The sequence below is a fragment of the Aquila chrysaetos genome, chromosome 11 (genome assembly GCF_900496995.4).
Source record: "Aquila chrysaetos chrysaetos chromosome 11, bAquChr1.4, whole genome shotgun sequence".
Lineage (NCBI taxonomy): Eukaryota > Metazoa > Chordata > Aves > Accipitriformes > Accipitridae > Aquila > Aquila chrysaetos.
The window spans coordinates 9,266,513-9,291,325 of record NC_044014.1 but is presented as its reverse complement, the minus strand read 5'-3'; the positions used below and the strand labels follow the sequence as shown (position 1 = coordinate 9,291,325).

The 24,813-nt window shown below is 35.8% G+C and overlaps 1 protein-coding gene across 4 annotated transcripts in view; it reads left to right on the top strand.

Moving 5' to 3' along the window:
- Nucleotides 1–24,813, top strand: part of ATRNL1 (attractin like 1) — a 539,891-nt gene that overhangs the window by 103,453 nt on the left and 411,625 nt on the right. For all 4 annotated transcript variants that reach the window (XM_030030646.1, XM_030030645.1, XM_030030649.2 and 1 more), the window contains exons 11-15: nt 1,787–1,871; nt 3,752–3,960; nt 6,396–6,514; nt 14,490–14,622; nt 15,942–16,123. In XM_030030646.1, the coding sequence (XP_029886506.1) occupies nt 1,787–1,871; nt 3,752–3,960; nt 6,396–6,514; nt 14,490–14,622; nt 15,942–16,123 (728 nt within the window). The remainder of the gene's footprint in view (nt 1–1,786; nt 1,872–3,751; nt 3,961–6,395; nt 6,515–14,489; nt 14,623–15,941; nt 16,124–24,813) is intronic.

The following is a 24,813-nucleotide window of genomic DNA, read 5'->3' as shown; positions in this document are numbered from 1 at the left end:
GGTCTTTTTTTTTTGTGTGTGTGTCTTAGTGCCCAAATTGATAGCTTTGCCACTGGTTTAAAAGAAGAATTGTCATCTTGTTATTCTGGTTTCAAACCACATTAAGGCAAAATGCAAATAAGTTTTCACTGAGAATATCTGAAAAGCCAATATAATTATCAAAGATGTAAATATATATATATATATGTGTGTGTTTGTGTGTATATATATATATATATAAAAATATAAGTAAAGCCACACTTTTATTTGGATTGGAGAGGTCTCTCTCCCTTTAAGTCCTTTTCAACTTTGGATTTAATCCTTATCTTTTTGTGTATAGCAGATTTTTTTTTTTAAATGAGAAAACTGTAACCCTCTGTCTGATATGAAAGTTTTCCTGAAAGTTTACCCTACCTGTCTACAAAATCTGTTATGATGACAAATTATAGAAATGCTTTGCCTGCTTTATAGAAAAGTACTTTCTTTGCTCCATTTTAAAGGGATTTCTTTGAAGTTTCAATCTCCTGGTGCTCCCTATTTCTATTACTGTGGGATTTGAATATTTGAAGTCAGTAAAGTTCAAGTAGGAAGTAATGAAGAAAGGACTAGTTGTTCTAAAGCACTAAAATCCCAGTCAGGACAGAAAAATGAAACCACACCAAAACCACATTTGTAAATGCTCCTATGGCAGTACTAAAAGAAATATGTTTGGATAGTTAATTTGACGTGAAGATACTGATAGAACCTTCATCTCAAATACTAGGTGAAAGGAAAGTAATGAAATACATATGAATTGAAATCCTTTGGCTAATTTGGGAGTGTGTAATGTTAGGGCAATATTACTGATCACTTGATGACAATGATGGCAGTGGTTGTCGTTGTGGGTGTTGAAACGGGCTATGAAGGTGGGGAACTGTATAATAAAGAGACACTTCTGTGAGTGTCCTCTGGCCTCGATAAATGCCATGAAAGGTAAGTGTTGCTGACAGGTTCTTGGAGCACCTACTCAACAAAGGCATCTAAAAGGAGTACCTGTTGATTTATTCTTGAGCAATGCAAATATAGCTTCTCAGAACTGGTGACTGCAGTGTGCTCAAATCCTGCCATTTCTAAAGTGTAGAAGAGTCTTTCTTTATGCATATTAATCCTTTCTCCAGAAAATCCATCAGTGATGCATTTAAAAGGGGGATCTACCTAAAATTCTAAAGCCTACTTAAAAAGAAATGAAAAGAAGACCAAAATGGCATTAATGGAGTGTGTTTAAAGACTGATAGTGTGTATATCACTGATGTGTGATATATGTTGATAAATGCATATCACTGCAAATAAAGACTCTAGAAGGACCCTATGGAGTCTGAATAAATAACATATTTAAACAGCAGAATAAAGCAGATTATTAGGAGTAGGAAAAAACAGCTTAGCTTTTACCTAGTGACAACAGAAAAAAAAAAGTCTGTCAAATCCTGCTGATTTTGCAGAACAATTTTAGAAAATCCTAGAAGCTAATATTAAGAATGGTTTTAAATACATCAGTCAAATTTTGTTTCATAGTTCATGAGACCAATAGGTGATGAAAGCATGTTAAGAACGTTTCAAGGTCATGACGTAAAGATGGTCTGTTTTTACAGTGGGAACAGCAGGGGTTACCTGCACTGATCCCTCTGGGAAAGGAGGGTAAATAGGCAATAAAGTTAGTTGATACTTAAAATACACAGAGAGTCTGATAAAATCCTTTTTGCAATATTTTGCTGAAAGCTTTTTGAATTATTTTATATATGTTTTCATATGCTTTTGTTTTGTCTTTCAGCTTGTGATGAATGGAAGATTTTAGCAAAACCTAATCTACATCGAGATGTCAACAGATTTGGTCACACTGCTGTTGTCAGTAATGGGTAAATGAAGTGTCTTTTAAATTTTCCTGGCCGTTTTTTCTGAATGAAAAACATGTGGCAGAAATTATACCTATGTAAAGTATGGTTCAGTAGCATACAACTGATGTAATTCGTTAACATTAAAAGTAGTGCTTATCAGGGGCTTTACTTGTCTTAAGTAAGCAGTACAGCTAATCATCAAACTGACATGCTGTGGAATCTGTTCAATGGCATTTTATATGAACCTTCTAGTGTACTGAGGTGTTTCCTCAGTATTGTGAACTACACTGAATTTGAAATTCAGTACCAACTATAATCCTCACTTAGATGTGATGAGAGAAATCCTTTTCTCTTTGCAGCATGCTATAATTCCTTGTTCTTCTAGAATGATAAAATCAAAAACATGTAACTAAAATTTGCTTGGAAAAAGCAGGATTTTGATGATACTGATACAGTTATCACCATTAACCACTTGCAGGAAAAAAAGCCTGCCAGCATCTAGACTATATTAAGTCTGTTGCTTATCCTCTAGAAAACGTAGCATACTTCCATGTCATTTGATGAGTAGAGGAGGTCAGTAAAGCTTCATCATCTAGAAACAGGAGGTGGAGTGGGTCTGGAGTTTTCTGGATTTGGTTGCTGAACTCTGCTTCCGCCACTGCAGCCCCCAAAGATAAAACTGTGGGACAAATGTCTCCTTTTTTTAGTGGAAAAGTTGTAGCAAACTGTAGTCCGGTTTAAAGAAATTTCTACTCTTTGCTTGTTTTACTACTGCTCATTCCCAAATGGCCCAATATCTGACAGTTGTAGTACTATAGATCATTTTACTACTGATCATTTCTCTTCTACATTATTCACCATGCTAATAAAGTCAGTATCTAAGTATATGCAGGAAACTTACAGATCCTATACATATGGATATTGTATAGGTCAGAAATAGTGGAGGTGGTAAGTAATACTACAAATAAGAGTTTGATGTTAACAAAAATAGCAGTAAATTGTAACTTTGTACAGAAAGCACTCAATCGATGAACAGATTACTTCATTAAGAGAAAATTGTTTGGAATTAATGAATTCAACAACTGGTAGTTTTTCATTCTGATTTGTGTTGTTTTAAGACATACAAGCTATGTATGATACTTCGAGAACTGTCCCTTTCAATGAATTAGATTCAAAGTGAAAATGGCCCCCCCGCCTTTTTTTTTTTTTTTTAACCCCCTGAACTTAATGGTATTTTTAAGTAGGGTTTTATGTACAGAAAAGTGTAATACGAGATACTCTCCAAAGATTTCTGCTATTGGTAACTGTATGATTAATTCTGTTGTAAGAGTATATGATACCACAGATCATACAGGTTCTTTATTATTATCTTTTACCTGAGGCTGTTTTTAATTTTAAATGAGAAGGGTAAGATCTCAAGCCTAGCCTTCTGGTTCTGATGTCAGCAGCTACTGCACCGGAAATGTTACCAAAAAGAAATATCCATCTGCCAATTACTACTGGCTGTCTTCGAAATCTTCTTGAAGAAAAATGTTCTCATTTCCTGCAGCCCATTATTTCACACTCTGTTCTCATCATCTAACTCCAAAAATGAGTGGTTGCCTCCATAGCTGCTCTTTCTTCTTTCCAGACATATGGTACATGTCACTCACTAATACATATAGCCCAGTGCACTTTGAGCAATTTTTTTATTAGTCTAAACTTCCATGGAGAAATACATTGAAAAACTTATCAATCTTTATAATGGAACCACTGACAGAGTCTTTATTAGAGAGAGGTGAAGAATGTTTTTTATAATATTATGTGGGGTTTTTTTTATTGTATATCAAGACAGATAAGAAATCAAGAAAGCATATCTATAGCTACAATAACAGTTATATTTACTTGCTTTTTCCTAATAGGTCCATGTATATATTTGGGGGTTTTTCGAGTGTTCTTTTGAATGACATCCTTGTGTACAAGCCTCCAAACTGTGAAGCATTCAGAGATGAAGAGCTGTGTAAAAACGCTCGTCCAGGGATAAGGTGTCTGTGGAACAAGAAACATTGTGAATCCTGGGAATCTGGACATGCTAATAATATCCTTAGAGCAAAATGTCCTAAGAAAACAGGTAAGTGAATTCTAGTCTTACAGTGTCAGATTTGCAATGCGATGTAGGAGCTGGGGGGGGGACCCCCCAAAACCCAACCAAGTGGAACTAGTGATTGGATAGTTAAGACTGTTCCTCTCAGAATACCCAATGCAATAGATTTATGGATTAATTTTTAAAATCATTCAATTCTGGATTTTTTTTTGATTTTTAAATACAGGGAAGTAGATGCAAAAGAACACAAGTTTAAGGTGCTAAGGGAAACAAAACATAAGAAGATTCAAAGATAACAATTTAATTCATTGGGGAGCTAAAACATAAAATGACTTTAGATTGGATTTGGCTCAATGTGTTTGAAGCATTTATAAAACGGTGAGCTTTTGTAACTGAATTAATTTTCCTCTTTCCTGTTTCTCCACCTTCTCCTGTTTTGGGATACACACACACACTCACTCACTCACACTCACATAAGCCGTCATATTTTTCTGATTCAAAGAAAGCATAACAGCAGTTAGAGCACAGATGGGCACTGCAAGTGATATCTGACATTACAGGCATATGGCACTCTCGTGTCCGTACATACCAGTAAGAGAGAGGGAAAGCGTCACTGCTTCAGGTAGATTACTTATCAAACAGGAGCGTTTGTATAGAAGAATATAGCACAGTCACAGCCAGAAACAAACTTGAGGCAAACAAGCCCTTTGCTGCAGTATGTCAAAATGGGTTCAATTTTGTCATGTGAATTTCTGTGCGGCATTGTGATAGCTATATTGTTTGAAACAGCAATTTAGCATTATGAATAACTGTTTCACCCTATTCTGAAGTATTTTGGCTTGTCACAGATAAATTGCTTGTGAAAGTGTTGTTCTTATACTTCACATGAACAGAATATGCTTCCCTGCTACATACACCTGCTATTTTTTCTGTGCATCTTTCCTTGTAGCACAGTATAAAATTGCTAACCAAACTTTGGCTGTGTGCTACATGTACAAACTACCATATGATTAAACTGCCATTCTGTTTTTTTGTTTATTAAAAAATTATTAGCTCTGTTATTAATCAATGCTTTAAGACAGTTTATTTTTCTGTTAGCTTTTATTTGTTATCGAACTGGATATAGAGTTCTAAACTTGGAAAAAAGGTGCATTATGTAACAAAAAGGTTACCTAGGTAAAGCTTTCTGAAGAACGGCTTTTGCACGGTTTCATAACACTTAAGAGATCTAGAATCTAGAAAGTTTCAGCTCTTTGCATAAAGAAAAATCTCTAGACACTAAATTCAAAAGTAATACAGGTGAAAGTCGATCTTATAAAAAGTTGATCATATCGACAGGTGTTTAAAAAACCAAACAAAACAAAGCACAGACAGGCTGAAGGAAAAAAGTTAGAGCAGTTTCTAAAGTACAGCTGCTGCAGTGGGAGTGAACTACAACTAAACTTGCAAGAGATGAGGTGTGTAGAATTCCAGTCCTGAAGAAGTTGTGTGGACAGCACTGCTTCACTGCTGTGAAATCCTTCCAGTTTGGGGTGGCAATATTCTGCCAAAAGCCAATTTTTCATATATTCTTTTACACCACTTTTCTCAATTGTTACCCGGTTGAGAGTATCATCTGAGGAACCACTGACAGTCAATATTAAAGGATAAGCAGAAATTTTAGTGGGTTTTCAATTCCTGAATAGCAAGGCTTCCCTGGCAAGAGAATCTCTTAAACTTGCATGATGCCGAGATGAAAGAAGCCAAACCGCATAGGAGTTAAACACGGTAATCAGTGTAGGAGATGGTAGGAATTCTCCTATTTTGGGTCATGGTGATTTTTCAAATTTTCGCCTCCTTTAAACAGAAGTAATCATTTGTGTCCCAAACTGTTTTAAATAACATAAATTTTAGTCCAAGTCCTGAAGGCTTGTATTAAGGATTTACCATGAACTCTACCTCAAATATTTTTTTGTAGAGAAAGGGCAGAACTATAACTTAACAATCATTATTGGGTTTATAAATTAATTTATAAAGACTTAGAATGTTTGTGTGTTGCTAGTATCAATCTTAGATTTTTGTTTTTATTTACTACTTTTATCATTGCCTTCTTGCATAGCAAGAAACCTGCATCTGAAGAAAATCTTTCTTCTGTGTTAGAGTAAAGAATGAGTAGTTTAAGAAACTTTCTGATACTGTTATTTTATGTACTGTGCTAAGAGAGTTTGTATGCTGCAAATCAGTGAATATTCCTTTAGTTGATATGAGACTTATGAACCTTCAAATACAGTTGTTACTAAAGGAATTTTTAAAGGAGCAAATCTTATTAAATGAATAGAATTAATTTTCTACAGTAACTTAAACCTTTATGAATGGCTAGAGTTGAAATGAAGGATGTAACAGAAAATGCTCTAAGCAAGTGTTTGAAATGTGGTGTTATTCTCCTGTTCGATGTTTCTTTTTGACTTTCATTTGTATTACAGCTGCTGCAGATGACAGATGTTACCGATACGCGGACTGTGCGAGCTGTACTGCCAATACAAACGGATGCCAGTGGTGTGATGACAAGAAGTGCATTTCAGCAAATAGTAACTGCAGCATGGTGAGTCTTTGCAAATCTATGACCGTGTTATTAACACTGTTTCTTTTCTGGCTAAAGCCCTGGCTTGTTGCAGCAAATGAAAGGGTAGAGTAGACTAATAGTGGCTTGTTTTGAACGCAGACATAAATATGTTTGCCTGGCTTTTGCAGTAAAAATATTGCAGAGGGCAGAGTTGGACTGCAGCAAAGATATATATTCCAGGGGAAAAAAATTAATGTATTCTTTAGGATTGTGTTAGCCCACTGTATATCTCTCAGGACAAATACTGTTGCTCCTAATTAATGACATTTGGCATGTCCCAGAGTCATTATCAGTTTGGGTTTTGTGCATATGCAGTGTACAGTATGCAGGCAGAAACTGTGGAATCCCATGAAGGGTGGCTGCTTGATTCCCGCCCCCCCCCGCCTTTCAAACAAGACCAGGTCAGTCTTGGTATTCTGATCATTGCTCATCAAAGAAATGTTTTTCTTTAAGTCACGCAGTTACTTGTCATCTAATTAAAGGAATATGAGCCTCTGTCACCATGACATTAACTGGTTTATGATTCAGTAAGATTGTTCTGATCTTTGTAAATACAAGCAATAAGAACATACAGATTCATACAAGTTTATATTTTTCTATTTTTTATATTGCTTAGTGCCATGTTTTATACTTTGTTGTTGTCCGCCAGCTGCTGCATCTCTTGCTTGTTCATTTGATTTTTGACAAGCTTATAATAGTATTTTAGCTTTATAAAATTTACGTCCTTATATTTTTTTCAGCTAGCTCCAGACACCTGGTTGTACTTGAGTTCAAAATCCTTTCTTTACACACTTCCATTAGTAAAAGTAGCCTGCTCTCTGGTTTGAACTTGATGCAAATCAATCTTATTCTCTAGACAGACAAATTAAGGTGTGAGTTGGATTGACTCCGACTCAAATCTTGCCCATTCAGAGTGAGCACAGCCAGCTCTAATCACTGGCATTCGTAGCTAGTCACTACTAATAAAAGCAACGCAGACACAAATTCATCAGCAGTCATGTTATAAGTCTGTCAGAGGGATTTCACATTCCAGGCACTAATGGTTAGTTTCCTTTGTGATCTTCAAGGGCTCTTCTTTTCCTAGCACATTGTACTATATTAGGTGCCAATTTTCTAACTGTGGTTTTCAACTCCTAAGCAAGGAGCAGTTGCTAAGGAGCAGGCCTTCTTCATCCCTAATAAATGTGGAGCACTGGGTATTTTAGCACAAACTTCTCAGTTCAGTATCCTTCTTTGACAACCTTTCATGATCAAGATTGTCAGCTTAATTAGCAACTGATGCACCAGTCTTCTCTATATCATTTCCTGTCTTTTATTGAGGGATTGAAGCGGATAGTAAAGGCTATTAGTGGAGTTACTAAAGAATGGGTAGTGAAAATTCATCAAAATAATTTCTGAGAAGAGTTACTATCATAAGTTGAAGGTGGCTATTGCAAAATTAGTGTATTGGCTGGGAGATGATGGAGGCAGAATTTTGCAGCTATCAACATAAACCCACCAAAATAGCATCAACAGAATGGCACCATGTGGAGAAACGAAATGGATCAGGCTGATTTTCCATTTTCATAGACTGCTACTTCTGGACTAGGCCCACAAAATGAAAATGTTGTGACGGTACTGTGATGGTAATATGGGATAGCAAGCTGCAGACTCAGAAACATCACAAGGAGAAAGCCCCATTTTTGCAGCTGTACAAAGGCCTTGATTTATGACTTAGGTCATAGAACATCCAGATGAGACAGACAGTAATGTTTTAGAATCTGTTGCTTTCGCTTCATGGAGACTGGCCAGCATACTAAAGATATGTTGGCAATCAGTTTGGCATTGGCCTCATGGTCATGGATATTTGCAAAGCAGTGACTGTTCTGCTGATTGGAAGGGCTGTAAAATATGGAAATTTCCCTGAAATAACTCTGTTTGGACAGATGGACTTCATAAGTAGTACTAATGCACTGATGATACACATATACCTGCCTATGCTCACCATCTGATGTGGGTCAGCACATTAACAGGACACTATATTCCACTACTGTGCAGACTCGTGGATCATCAAGGTATATATCATGCTCATATCTGATGTAATTGCAACAGAGGCTTGCAATGCCAGGTCGTTCTGGAGCTCTGGCTCAGCACTAGCAAGCTGGTTTTTCTCCCATAAAAACTCACATAAGTGGGATACTTCTGCAGACTATGGTTTTAGTTGACCCCATCATATCTGATGCAAATGTTGAGGGGTGAGTGCTTATCCTGTCTTGCCCAACTGGGAACAGTTTACTTAAAATACGTGGAGTTGTTCAAGACAGCACTGACATTTGGCTAGTGAGTGGATTGAACAGCATGCTAGCAGTAGTGCCTTTTTGTCTGTTTTCTACCATTAACTGCATCTATTAGCGATTTTGTCTGTTATAGTAAGGATTTTGAAGGTTGCCTTGAGAAATTATGCCATTGAAATTCCCCGGATTGCTTACAGTGGTTTTACATAATACACTGAATTTATTCCATAATAAAATATAGTGCTCATATATAAAATAAAAAAAAAGTTACTTAATTTTTATGTTTCAGATTTATGGATGCTAAAAATGGGAAGATCACCTATTCTACCTTTTTTTCAAAAATATGCAAATACAGATACTGGTTTGCCACAGGGGCAAAAGGAACTATAATACTGTCATTAATACTGTCTTATGCCAAGTACAGACTTCATGCAACATGACATACTAATATCTGTATAACTTCCTCTTTCAAGCTATTTCATAGAATATTGTATAAGATTTTGTCACAAAGAAGAAACGATGTCATTGATGTACCTATTCTTTTTCTCCCATTCATTGGATGCCTGCATCAAAGATGGAAACTTAAACAGGAATATTTTGATTGACTTGCAAATCCTAATAATATTGCATACATCTCCCTATAAACGCTACATATCACTCTTCTAAAATTGCGAGAAACCGCTTTGTCATGCTCATATCTGCCTTTTTTCCTTAGCTTCTCTGTCTTACATCTTCCTTCTTCTTTGCTTTTTCAAAAAAAATTCTGTGTCTTTCTTGTGGTATATATCTGATTTTTGTGGAGTAGATTGTGTTGACTTTTACTAACAGTTCACCGCCCTTAAGTCTATTACATTGATCTTGCACTTTGACACTTTCATTTGTACTATATAATATCCTACGCATCTTCCTGGTCCTCACTGATTCTGATGGATTTTTCCTATTTCTTGATAGAGAAAAACCACCAGATCTGGATCTCTTTAATATGTTTATGAAACTGTATTCACTTTGTACATCTGCATATAAAAAGCTTTTTCTTGCATCCTGTGAGAATGATACTCCCTTGCTGATTGTGCTGTTCAGAAAATTGACTACATTTATATTTTTAATGGAAATGTTCTCAGGAAAAGCTCTTAATTTTACAATTTTACCTTCCAGTTTAAAAAAAAAAATTTGGGGGGAGATATGAATTTCATTTTAAATTGCTGCACCTTTACAAGGTGTCACTTTTCTTGAGGTAGTAGCATGGAAGAGTAAGCAAAGAATTGGTCTGCCTCTCAGTTGGAGCCATCCCATGAAAGCAAAATCTTTTTCTACCTTCTGATAAATAAAGTGGTAAATGACTGAAGAGGGCTGACAAGTTGCAACAAAAGGCAAGTTTCCTTTACTGAGGAAGACCAGAGCGCGCCTGAATTTTTGAGTAAAAAACAATTCACTTTATCAATTTTTTTTTCTCTTTAGAAATGGAGCAAAGTATTGGTTGATAAGGTGGCAGAGTGCCTTAATATATTAAGAGAGTAATCATTTTTAAGGACAGCAATATATCAAGTTCACATTATGGCCATAAAGCTGTTTTATTTTTGCAGGCACATGTAGGCACATTCAAAAAGTGTGATTGCATTGAAGCTCTGAAAGTACTGGAATGCCTCTGGCTTGCCAGCCTTCTTTAAGAAATGTGCTTGAGAAAGAGGAGGGTGAGCTGAGTTTGGACATGTGCCGTGCCACTTATATTTGTGACTGGCTCAAGTACTGATAGACTTATAGGCCGAAAAATGTAAAAATATTTATGTGCACATGTAGGTTGTTACTAGACAATATGTTGGCTTCTTTTTGATATTTATATGTGAAAGAATTTTGAAGGCTTTCCCATCTCTGTCTTTTCTTACCTTTTTTTTTTTTTTTTTTTTTTTTTTTTTCTTCAACCCACTTTGTCTCCTCCCTCACCCCGTTCTTTGGGAAGCAATGGAAAAATGCTAGTGCTAGTTATCAAAACAAATTGGCTTTGATTCTTTATATCATTAGAGTAACTCTTCCCATTTCCTGGCTCCACACCAAACTCCACTTCAGATCCAAAGAGCAGTCCTGAAAGGCACGCTTCAGGAATTACCAAGAAATGGCTTCCTTCTCCCCTTCTGTTATCTTACTCCTCTACAGTAAAAGCTGAAGTAATCACTGCAGATAGGGTAGCTGCAATAATATGCTCCACTGGTTGTCTACAATGTTGGCCTATAATCCTTCAGTTTATAGAAATGTTAACTGCCCACACTAGAAGTTTGCAAATATAGTAACTTACTCCCATATTATTTAAGGAAGGTATTTTGAAGGCTTGAAATGCAGCAGTAATATGATACTAAACTTTACTTGAAAATTGAGAACGCTTAATCAGTGGCGATCAAGAATACCACGCAATAGCATGTGCATGTAATACTTTTTTGGTCAGGGTATGGTCTCTGATGTATCTTTTCAAGTGGAGTGCATGTGATTTTCTTGTTTCGAGGGACTGTGATGGCACAGCTGAAGTATTCCTGCATCCAGTCTGTATTGCATTTTTGAAAGCCTCATTGCTTTCAAAAGCTACAAGGGGGACATGTTCCTTCTGTAACTGTGACCAACCACACCCTTATCGCCTGTAGCAGGCTCTGAATTTCTTGTGTGTCAGTCTCCACACATGCAATACAATAAAGCCCCAGTTGATGTAAGTAGCATAAATACAGCCCAAATTGGTATGTGATTTAAAAGTATTTTATATCTGTGTGGCAACATAAACTAAATGTTGTAGAACCCATGAAGGGTATGATAAAGAGCATCTTGTTGAGGGATATAGGATACTAGAGGACGCTTCAAAGAGAACCATTGTCCTACATTATTAAATATTTTTCCACAGTGCCTTAAACACAAGAATCATTGTCTTTCTGTAATGCTTGCACTGCTTCCAGAAAGTTAACATGCTCTTTCATGATGGGAGTCCTTGGATGCTGCACTACTACTACTACTACTACTAATCATAGCAATGTGCCTACATTTGAGAAATTCAAAGCATAGTCAAGGGGAAATGTATAAAGTAGTAGAAGGAATTATGAATAGAATCAAATTTATCTTGGAGGTAAAAAAGAAAATTTAAGACTAAGGAGTACCCAATAGTAAGATTTGGGAGTAGCTTCAGAGAAATAATAGCAAATCTATTAGATTAATATTTACAGTTAGACTAGGCAAACTAGACAAGATTATACTGTTAACCTGAAAAATCCAGGAAGAGGAGGAGGGGTACATTATATAATAGCAACTTCTGAAATTCTAAGATAAACTACTGTAATATTTTCATTCTACAGTGGATATTCAGAAAATCACTGCCGTTCATAAGTCTGTCTGTATACCACCATATCAAGATGAGTACTGAAAAAATCTAAGTAAATCAGACATAAGTGGGAAGCTTTATACATAACATGATTTACTCACACTTTGGTGTGTAAACATTATAAATATCCTACAGCAATATAGAACTTCAGTAACAGATGAGCTGTCATATTTCTGAATTTCATTGGGTTTGGTAGCTTAAGTTATAACTTTAATATTGTGTTAATATGAATTACCTATTGGATTCACATCTACATTGAACTAATGAGATTTTCAGGCAAGCAATGTTTAAATTGGATTTAAGGGAAATAAGTGCTGGGAATAAGGGAATACAACAGAGAACATTATTACAGAATAGTCACTAGTACTTTGAATTTTATTTTAAACATTAAATAACCAGCACACAACAAGCTTCACAATTAGAAAGCAATAGAACAAATACCTTGGTTTAGTTGGAAAATTGTAATCTGTATGTAATGTCACTAAAGTATATAATTTTCAAAAACAAGCTGAATGCTTAAGGGTTTTGACTATGTCATCATGAAGTGTTAAAAGTGAGTATTAGTTGAGGTGTTGTAAATGAGCAGATGGTGGTTACTTGTGCTCTAAAATTCACTTTAAAGCATCTCTCAGGCAGTTTTGTGATTATGCTTCATGACTTGAGTGAAACTAAATGTGGGTTTGTATCAAAGGTTTTTTGTGCTTTACTGTTCTACGCATTTATTGGCCTAGATAGACTTTCTATTACTTTATGACATTGCCTTTGGCTCTGTTGCACACTGTGGTGTTGATGCCTTCTCCTAGAACTGCTTCTCTGCTTCTTTTTGCTTCACAGTAGCCTTTCTTATAGACCAGAAAAAATAATGAGTACCTTTTATAATAAGCTCCCTGATGGGCATCTGATCCAATAAAGGCAACAAACAAATCCCTAAACAGCAGTGTTCTTCAGCAGGAATGAAGCTGGTCCTGTGTGAGATTGAAAATTCATTTTAACAATTGCATTATTTCAGGACTTTAAAAAAAAAATAAAAATAAAAGGAGGCTGGTTGTCTTCCCTCCTGACTGCAGTAGGCTGATGCCCTATCGTCGTCATTCCAGTATCAACAACTGTATAACTTATTGTCATATTGCCCCTTTAGATGTGCTTTATCCTACTCCAGGAGACTATTGGAAAGGAAAGCAATCAAAATTGTCGTGTAAACCACATATTTGCTAAGTGCAATCCATTTTTGCTATTATGCATAAATTAATCTTTTCGTGTTAGAGACATGAGTTGTTAGGGTTGGACAAGATGACCTCCAGAGGTCCCTTCCAACCTCAACTATTCTGTTCTGTTGAGTATACAGGTGTCTTGAATTAGGACTTATTTTTAATTCTTACCTTGAAATTAAGTTAGTAGAGACAGCCTTATGGATAAGCTGATGAATTGGCTGAGGATTTGGGGCAGTTTATTAAATAAAATATGAATATTATATCTTAATTAAAAGTACTATGCAGAGGGAAAAAAGATTTGTATTCAAAACGCCTAACTTGGAAAGGATGACCTCAGGTTTCAGGAAAAAAACCCCACCCCACCAAACCCAACAAAAAACCCAAGTAAAAATTCCTAAAAATTCCTTCAGCGTTTATTCCTTTTCTTGTATACTAAGGTACCAAAGGAATAATGTTATTCCTGGTTTTATGTCACTGTTTGACAAAATGGTTTCCTGTAGATTCTGTAAATTTTATACTAGCTATGTTGCATACAGTTTTGCAGTTAAATCTGTAAAAAAGTGTGATTGAAATTTTTGACAAATCCTTGTGTTTTGTGGCTACTGGTCCTATAGCTCCTGTTTTTGTTTCTTTTAATCCAGATAAAACAAAGTAGAGCATATTCTTGCACCTTCAGTCAATGATGTGTAATTATTTTATACCTGTATCGTGTGCTGTTTTTTATATTCTGTTTGATTATTTTGCTTGCTTTAACCTGCATAGGATGAAATAATTTAGTGAGAGCATATCCCTTAACTATCTAAGAAATAGAGATTTAGTTTAGTTATTTAAGCTCTTCCTGGGCTCGGTACAGGGAAGTGACATATTGAAAGTACTGTTTGACCCACTCAAAGTTAGTTGTGTAGGACAGGTGGGGTGATTTGTGCTTTAGAGATGCATATTTTACTCTCCGCAACTGATAAGGGAATCTAGACAAAGAGCTTAAATTCATCCTAGCTTTTAGGTGGCTGTGGTCTTCTGGGAGGGATCCACCTGCTGTGTATTTCAGTTCTGACTTCTGGTTTGTTGACAGTTTGACATATGTTTGAGATCCTGTTTTGTCTGTTTTATTTTTATAGTCGGTTAAAAACTACACTAAATGTCACGTGAGGAATGAACAGATCTGCAATAAACTGACCAGCTGCAAAAGCTGCTCGCTACATCTGAACTGCCAGTGGGACCAGCGGCAGCAGGAGTGCCAGGCACTACCTGGTAAGGGCTGTGGGGCAGCAACGCTGCTTTTTGTAGTTGATTTCAAGACTGAGTCAATCTCTTCCGTTGTTGCCAAAGAATCGTTGTTCAATGAGTAGACCTGGATTTGTTTCACTCATGCTGACTCTCCCTGCCTGACTGCGCCTGTGCAGGTGAACACAGATGTAATTGCACCACTGATTGGTATGTCGATGCTACCTTTAATCCTCTTAGGGGAGATAATAACATTAGCCAAGGCATAATGGCATGTACCTCTGCAGAAGCCAGTGACGAGTTCCAGCCTGTGGTGATCACTGAGTGCAGAGCTGAATTGCCATAGCGAGTCCTTTACTGTTACATATGCACTGACACCGTTACCTTTGCTAGCTGGGGTTTTATCTTATAAATTATATTTCAAATATATTTCAGTTTTCCTGTGTAGATAGGGCCCAAGATCTAGTTTCTTGATTGTCTAATAGTTGGTAATACTATGAAAGTGCCCTAACAGTGCATATTAAAATGCTAATATAAAATATTCTCAGAAGGTGACTGTTAACATTCTGAAATAATATTTATTCTGTAATTAGTATTCATAACTACATATATGCAGTTAGAGATCAGAACCTTTTCCATTTGATCCTTATGTCTAGATGAAGTTAATGAACACAGTTTTTTTCAGAGTTTATTCATTAAATAAATCAATTTATTCTGTGCAGTTTAAAACTGCATTTGTGTAATTTTATAAAGATTAACTATAACAGTTGCTCTGAATTACTGACTTATCTTTTAATAGTTATCCGAATCTGAGTAATGCAGAAATATGTTGCAGAGGAAATATTTTCTTAGATGTTACCTGAATTTCCTATCATTCTGATTGCATTTGTATTTAGGCAAATATAAATGCAAAGATAGGATGATAAAGCAAAGATAGAGTCAAGTTGTCATCTCTTAATTTTAGGACAGTTGTTTTCAGATTTTGGAATTTATATAACTTTCAGGTGAAGTGATTGGTTAAAGCACTATTAATTATGTACATAATCTAATCTTTAATATTTAGTTGTTCTCAGATCTGAATACAGGGAAGAAATAGTGTCATAACAATATCGTTACGCTGAAACGTAGCATATACCTTATAAAATATTTTATAAGTTGTTAAAAATTTCTTTTTATAAAAATACATTATTCAATATGATAAAATTTAGAATTTAAATGACAAGAAAAGGGAAATTGAGTGTGGGATGTATTTTGAATTATGATCTCAGAAAGATAAAATTCAGACTTCTTTAGTTTTTTTTAAAAGTTTTTTCAAATCAGCTTTAATTGTGTGCTTTTTACACTAGCTCATCTGTGTGGGGAAGGATGGAGTCATATTGGAGATGCCTGCCTCCGCATAAATTCTAGTCGTGAAAGCTATGATAATGCCAAACTGTATTGCTACAATTTAAGTGGGAATCTTGCCTCATTAACAACCTCAAAAGAAGTGGAGTTTGTTCTGGATGAAATACAGAAGTATACACTTCAGGTAACTTGACTAACTGTAACTGATGCTTATGTGAATTAAATTTGCATTGAGAAATCTATTTTAAGGATTCATCCAAAGAGAGGAAAGTTTATGCCTTCAAAGAAATGTAGCGTGGTGCTAAAGACTGGTGTAAGTGGTGTGTAGGATATTAAGGAAATGTCACGTTTAAAGCTAATGACACAGCAGTTCCCAAGTGTTTCTCCTTACCAGATTTAACTGTTACAGGTTACCGTTTACTTTCAAGATGTGACTCAAGAGAATGGCTGGAACACTGATCTGGGAAATCCCAGCCCTTTTCAATACACTGTGACAGCAGGAATCAAAACAAGACAAAATATTTTTCACTGTAACAGAGAAAAAAATCCTGACTTTCACATCAGTATCCATGAAACTGCTCGCAGGAGTGTTTTTTGGGGTGGTGAGTAGCTAGGCTGCGAGCAGCTGAGAACAGAGAGGTACTGAAGGTGTATACTTCTCCAGAAAACCCTAGCTCCCTGTGTAACTGGTACGTGGGATCAAAGGGTCACAGAGAAGCTGTACTAGTATGTGAAGCATGTGGAAATTCCCTGCACAGCAGCACTGGAATGAACCAGGAGCTAATTAGCTTTCTGTGATAATGGTGGGGGAGGGAGAGGGCTGAAAACTCTTACATGCCTCTGGCAAATATAGGAAGCTCCCATCAGAATATTCCTTAAAGTGATCCATATTAATTTGTTAACTGTGGGACAAGAAAAGGGAAGTTGAAGATTAATTACCTGTCCATGGGTGGTCAGGTTCAGTTTTTCTAGCAGTTAAATGTCCAAATGCTGATTGCTGTGTTTAAACTGTTGGAAAGCCTACCCACATTGTTGGTACTCGTATATGAAATACATGTATGCTCAAAAGACATCAAACCCAACAGTGTACACTCAGGTGGGATGTCTTATCAGAATAAGATTCCATGACAAGCAAATCAGTTCATCTTAGCAAAGGACATTTTTAAAAGTGTGTATTTTGGTTGGTAGAACACTTCTTTGTATAAAAATCCTAATTTTTAAGTAGCTTAGGATTTTACAGTTACAGGAAAATGAAAGATAATTATGCACAATAATTAAAGCTTATATCAAGCTAGTATGTGATTTGCAAAGCTGTTCTGTTGCAGATGAATTGAGATGCATACAAAGGAAAGGGCAGTTAAGGATTGCCTTTGTGTGATACTAAATCTGAATGCAAGAGTTTAGGGACCTATACTGTGAATCAAAATATTCTTTATTATCCTTTTCAGTGTTCCATTTCAAGAAGGAGATGCAAACATAGGTTATGTACTTAAGTTTTTTGGTTTTTTCCCAATAAATGTAGGACCTGGACAGCACAGAATTTTTTTACTAGAAAGACACGTATTTTCTATTATTTGCCAATAGAGGACAGAGAAAAGTAATTCTTCTATGTCAGAACATCTCCCCTGATATTGTACTCGCTGCAGCCTTGAAACACGTTCTGTCTGTCTACTCTTTGATGTGAGATAATGTTGAAAATGTAATTGAAACCAAAATAAAAAAATCACAAATGGCAGTGATTTCTCTAGTTATTTATTTTGCTGCCTCTTCCCCGCCCCCTGCCCTGGTTCCTATTAAAATACTGCACAGGAGGCCTTCACATCTAATAGTGTGTGATAGAGTATTGGTATGACTGATATTACCTGACTGGCTTGAGGTGTAGATGAGAAATAGCTTTTTTTTAGTGCTTGGAACATAGATTTTTCTTACATTTCAGTGTTTAGAACTTCTACAAGGTGACATCCTGCTGAGCATATCTTTATTTAAATGAAGTATGTCCTGAGCCAATGTGGTGATGTAAATTTGAGATACCTCACATACAGTTTATGTAATTGTAGATAAATGTATGCACTTTAAAAGTATATCTTGGGTTAAACAATCATTTAGTTATCAGAATCTCTAATAAAATGCTACTATGACTTATCCTGGTGTTTTCAGTGGTATTTAGAAAAAAAAAAAAAAGTTTTTCCTTTGTATCTGTCTGTCCAGTTACATTTATTCTTTGTGAGACAGCCTAAATGTCTTATCAGGTGTGACAGAGGCTCTTTGAAACTTCTTGATTTTCTTTTGTCTGCCTTTTCCTCTCAAACTGCAATCATAATGATTTAAGGAGTGAGATTTCATTTTAGATGGCTTGTTTTTGTAACAGGTGGTGGTGTGGAGTTCACAAATGTAGTGTCAGAGCAACTGTAAGGTGAATACTATGCCTTTAATCTGTATTATCAATGGTGGAGTTTGACTTATGTGTTTATTATCAAAGGCTTTAAAATCTTTTGCCTATGTGAAACAAAAGCTTTCAGGATTAGCGAATGTATCAGAGCAACATTTGGAAATAAGAATATGGATCTGGCTTTATCTCTACCTGATATACTGAGAAAAGAAAAAGAACTTTGGTAACTGTTGTGTATTTTACAGACTGTTAAAGTAGTGTCAGTAAATACTACGGCCTGGAAAGACTTAAGAATTCTTTATTGTTCATAGAAACAATGTGGGACTTTGTAGATTGTTTTTCTAATACACAAAGTGCTTGTTCTGGGACAAATTTAGGACAACTTCTTCATCATGTTTAGAATAATACGAAACATTGATGCTTTGGAATGGTTCAGAGGGAGGAGGCTGCCATTGTCTCCACACCCTGTCCAGACCCCGTTGTGTATCAATAAGTTCTCTTGATTCCAATACTAAATTGGAAATCAATAGATTGTCTCCTTTTAAAGGATAAGGTTCATTTGGTACTACAGATAGGGACAAAACAAAGACCTTTGTAGTATAAAGTCAAAATACTGTTGAATTTGCAGATGTATTCTAAAACTATCACCAATAATTTAAAGTCTAATTTCTATTTTTCATTGAAAATAAAATAAATTCTTTAAGAGAATACCAAAGTAAACACAATGGATAGACTACAGATTCCTGTGCTAAAGCTAAATGACACTTGATATTTTTTCTTATATGCTGTTTTATTGACCTAGTAAGCAAAATATTACGAAATGGAAGATTTGAGTTTTTCTGCAAAGTAGATTAAACAGCAATATGAGGTTAATTAATTGTTCCTGCTAATATTCAAATGTTGTATATTCATTTAAAAATGCAATTAGTTCTCTTGGGAGTTTGCTCACAACTGTGGGATTTAACTAAAAATAATAATTTTCTTGTTAGCATGCAATAAATTCTGAGAAGATTTAGTTTTGGTGTAGTAAGCATAAACAAAGATGAGAACACTTTTAAACAATGCCTTTCATTATATAAACTGTTTGCAACTTTTCCTTTAACCCACTGTTCTCAAGGCTAAGCATCCTTTATAGATTACACTTGAGTGTAGGTTGCAGTTAATTAGTGAGCTTTGCATTGCAATGTTATTCCTTGTTGGCTCAAAGTATTCTCAGAGGGCTGAATGTTTTTCTGGTTTTATCATATGTTTGGTTGTAGTGAAGCTGACATCTGCTTTTTTTCTGAATTAGTCTTTTTACTACAGTTGCTAGCAGTCCCACTTTACTATTGTGGTTTTGGAATTCTAATAAATTATTTCAGCACTTTGCCTCCATATTAGAGTTGTTATGTTGACTGTCCATTAGTTCACCTCCAGTTTAACTGTCTTCCTACTTTCAGGAAGTGGGGAACTCAACTCACTTTGAATGCCTGAGAAGACAACCTGAATTTCCCAAAAAATTGTCCCCTATAAAGAAGAAGACTCAAGAGACTCAATCTAAACCACAGTCCCACTGCAATACTAGCCATAATCTCTCTAGATGGAAATTCGGGAAGTTGTAGTCTTTTCAGTTTGCCAGATTTTGTGTTGTTTTAACCAATGCCACAACAGCAAAATTTGAAGACAGTGGGAAAAATACGTTTTCTTATGACCTAATGCACGACTCCTACTACTAATTATATCTAGATTTCATCATTTGTGTCTAATAGATACCGAGACACTTAAAAATCATGAAGCTTGCTTCCACTGCTTATAATGTGTCATTCGCTGGGTAAATATTTACAAAATATGAAATGTGTGGGTATCTAGCATAGTTAGAATAGATGCATAGTTAAAGAATAGAAACCAAGCAATGAGGTAGTAAATAGAATGGATGGCTTCTCTTCATATAGCTCTTATTTTCAGTAAGCAGGTTTTTTGTTCATAATGATGCAGAAGCAGCAAACTAACTGCAAGCCCTTCTCAAAACTGTGAATGTTGTGGAAATGTGAGCACTAAGGGGCCACTGTATTTTCAAAGTTTAATTGTATGTTTCTTCCTAGGGCAACTATTTTCCTAGAAATCAAGGAGTTCAAACAATTCCTGAAAAGTCTGTTGAAGTTTGGTGATAACATATTGTGATTCACACATTAGAAAATGAGTCAGAAGCATATCGTACACTTCCAGGACAATTTAGAGATCCAAAATGAAGTGAATTTAAATAAAGGTGGGGATAAATTTCTGAAAAAGATACATAATTCCTTAGCAATTTGCATAATTAAGAAATGTAGGAGAATTTTGAGCCTCAGAAGTAATTGGCTATTCAGTAAAGGTAGACTTGCTCACTTCACTCATCTGCAAATTATTCAGCCCTCATTAAATTAGTGCTGAGTCAGCAGTAGTGCCTGAAAAATGTCATGACTATAAATGCTCACATTCACTGTAATTTCAAAGCAACTTAGACTGACTTAAATTTTCTGAGTAAACAGTGGATTTAACATGAAGCATCAGCTCTCTAGTTAAGGTTACACAATTTTCCTTTCTAACATAGTTCCATAATTACTACTTAAAAGAAAATTTAAATTGGGTCATTTAGAATAAGAGAAGAGTACATTTTTGAAGTTAATAAATTCCTGTAATGGCCAAAAACTTGCCTTATGTTCAGTTAAATAGGCCTGTAGATGTCAGTACAGAATGATGTTCTATTGGTATGCATCATACCCTTGCAATTTTGCTCTTCTGTCAGATGAAAATAAAGCCCTGTCCAGCAATTTGTCTCAGAATTTAATAATTCCTAATTTTTTCCTAGCTTAACATAAAGGTTGATTTCTCACTTAAAAGGCTTTTTGGCAACTTGTTGTCACTGTTATAAAAGATTGTTCTATAAAAACAGATAAACCGTGACTACCTGCATTTCAAGCACGGGTATATGACTTCTAAGATGGGCTGTGAGCTTTAAAAACTGGCCTAGAAAGAAATATATGAGAAACATATTCTAGAGAATGGTTCTAAATTTTAAATAGTGTAGTGGGACAAAGCTATAGAATAGTTTCTAAGATATATTTGGTTGCATTCTCCAGTGCAACGTTAGTAAAGGCTCATTACAAGCTTTCCTAAGATGGATTTGGCCACCTGCTGTGTACTGCATTGCTTTGTTTTACTGTAAAATTTTACTTTGATCATTTCTGGGTATTCCCCCCCCCCCCCCCCCCCCCCCCCCCCCCCCCCCCGCTGATAACTTACCTAGAATGCTATTGAGTAAGCTTGGTTATTGTTGATGTTGTTTTGAAATGAATTGTATACAGTGTGTAATGGCAGTTTTCGTATATATACCTTGGAGCCTGATTTTTTTTTTTTTAAAAACTCTCCACTGAAACATTTGAATGTATACATAATTTTTCAGAATATGGTGAGTGATAGTATTCCAGAAAAAATTGTCTCAATTTGAACAGCCAGAATATGAGTAGTGGTATTCTATAATCATGTTTAAGCAAATTCTGTCCTATACATGTTGAATAAAAATAGACAAATAGTAGATTGGAATTCATATTTGCTCCTCTGAGCCACTGTTTCCTCCCTATCCTTTCCTCTTCCCACATGAAGGAAAAATTATTAAGGCAAAGTTTTATGAACTTTGCCATTTCACATAGAAATCTATGGTGTAATTCAAATAATTCCTAAATCCTATAAAGAATAATTATCTGTATTATTTAGTCAAAAAGCTATCATTTGTTTTGGTGGCTTTTTGTGGATGTATCATGATGTAGATGAAATGTAGCTTTTAGCTCTTAATGATTTTAAATGGGAACAAAAATGTTCAACACTGATGTCCAAAGTAATGATAAATCATTATTTAAAAAGATAATGACATTTAAAAGTTAAAAAAATTTAGAGGCATAAATAGAAGATCATTCCCTAGATACAGCTGAGAATCTTGGTTAAGACATTAAAAGTTAAGATTATGATTCAAAGCAATGGTTAGTCTCATGTCTATGCAAAACAGAAGCTTTTCTGTTACTTATTAATAGCAGTAGTAGCAGGTAATAAGGCTCCAGTATAAGGGAAGTGAAGACATCAAATTAAGAAGTATTTTGATAGCTAATGTATAAAAATATGAAGTGCTGTTATTTTAATTACTAAATTTTTCCAACTGTTAAGATATTTTCTTTTACTTGATTAAAAAAATACCTTATTAAAACAAACATGACAATTAATTTCTGCTAGCTAGAAAATGATTTCAATTTAAATAATTTTAGGTCTTATAATGTCAACAAAGAAGTAGGAGATATTGCCTGTCTTATTGTTCCATATTCATGGAAGAGTGGTAGAGCTGAATATTAATAGAACATGAGTAATACATTTTCCTTGTGATCTTTTTGTATGCACTGTGTCACTGGAAATTCACTGGTCTGTCTCTGTATGTTTGTGCATATGTGTATGTAACATCTGAAGGGACATCCCTTTTACAATACCTCTCTGTGAGACTGAAATCTTTATGAATAGCAATGTCTACTTCCACCCTGCATGCCTGCTACTGCTTTGTTAATCAAGAGACAAGAGGGCAGAATGACCACAATTTTTACCAAGTTTCTAGGTACTAGCAGCTGTAAAATGGAGCTGTACCATTTGTTTGGCTTCTAAATGAGAAAAGGTAGCTACAGTCCCAAGCTGGACTAGATTGTCCAGTCTTTTCTTGAAAGCTAGAGCATGGCAGAGTGTACTTTGCATTAAGGATTTCTTACCCCTTCTCTAGAGAGAGCAAATGCTCCCTTCCTTTTCTATTTCAGAGCAACGAAGGAGAAGGTAGCTCTGATAAAAGCTTTAGATTCTAGCAAAAGATATCAGCCTTGCTGAAATCGGACAGATTCTGCTAGGAAGCAAGAGCTGGTGGGTCCTACTGAGCTTAGACAGTGAAGGTCTCCAGATGACCTTGTTGCTTCCTTACCAGTGCAACACATGATGATCTTGCATTTGGCATTAAAGGAAAAGTCTAGTAATGGTAGGAACCACATGGTTTTGGAGTTCCTATTGATTTCTGTCCCCAGTGGACTGGCAACTCCAGCAAGTGTGGACTACTTTAAAGCACCCAGGAAAACTGTGACAAACATTAGATACTATAATAGTCAGCTTGAAGAACTAAGATAGGCACAGTCAAATCACTTAGAAAAAGTTTCAGTACATTTCCACTCACCTCTTTTCTGGCTCCTTAGTAACAAGCTAAGCAGCAGGATGGCCCTGCTGTGGTGAGGCAAAGGTGTCTTGAATAAGAATGATTTCCTGAACTAGGTCATGTCATTGTTTACTGACAAGTTGTTGCATGTGTATGTGTTCACATGTGTACGTGGTCACATGTGTGTTGGAGTTTTTCCTCCTTCCTCAAATAGAAAAGGAACTGATTCTGAGTTGCAGGTTCCTCTTCAACTCTGAATCTGAACAACTTAGTGCCAAATACAGTGAGGACTGGAGAGATTTCTTGGTTGTGGTTTTTGGACATCTTGAAAGTATACATTCATCAAGACCTTGAGAAAGAAGGAATAAGTCTTCAGAACTCTCTGAGGAGTAACTTTTTTCCCACTTACACGTTGAGCAAAGATCATCTGACCTTCTAATAAAGAAGCTGGTACTCTTGAGAAGAAAAAATTAGACATATTTGGGGCTGTTTTCATGTCAGCAAGTGTTTTTCTGAAGTGAAGATTTGATTTGTACTGTGTTTTTCACCCACCTGGTTTGATAACAATATTTTTCAAGAGGCCTGGAAACTCGAATCTTACATCAGTGAGTTCTGGGTACAGAGAACAGGCAGTCTGGTTTCCTTCCTGTCTGAGCCTCTTCAGAAGCATCTTTAGCAAGTTACTCAAAATAAAGGAATCAGTTTCCTACATTCATTTTGCATTAAATGTAACAACCATAGAGTTCAAGTGAAGGGTGTTCAACTCTCATTATTTCTTAAGCCTGAAGAAGAAACTGGATTGGCATCCTCATTCGGCACCTTTGAAGTCCCTCAGTTGCTTCAAGTACTTTGAGACTCCCAGCTATTATGACTGAACCTTTCATCAGTTTGAGAGATAAGGACTAAATTTATGCTTTTTTTTGTGAAGAAATTAGTTTGATAGTCACAGCATACTGGTGGCTGCAGGTGTCATGGGTGGAACTTCCTGAATTCTCTATTCACTATTTGTTTTCTTCTGTTGGCTTTCATGCGGTTCAGCAGCAGTCATTTTTTCTGATAAGCTTTGGTGATATCAACACACAATCTCTGCTATCGCCAGCAGTCTTCAGCTGTAGTCCACCACATCATGGAGTTAATGCCACATAATTGAATATGTGCTTTAAGCATGTCCTTGGAGCATTTTGGTGGCCTACTTCTCAGCTATTTACCATATTTTAATCAGACATTAAAAAAAATGTTTTGGATAATCTGTTTTTGGCATCCTAACAACATGCCCAGAGCAGCGTAAGTGAGCCTG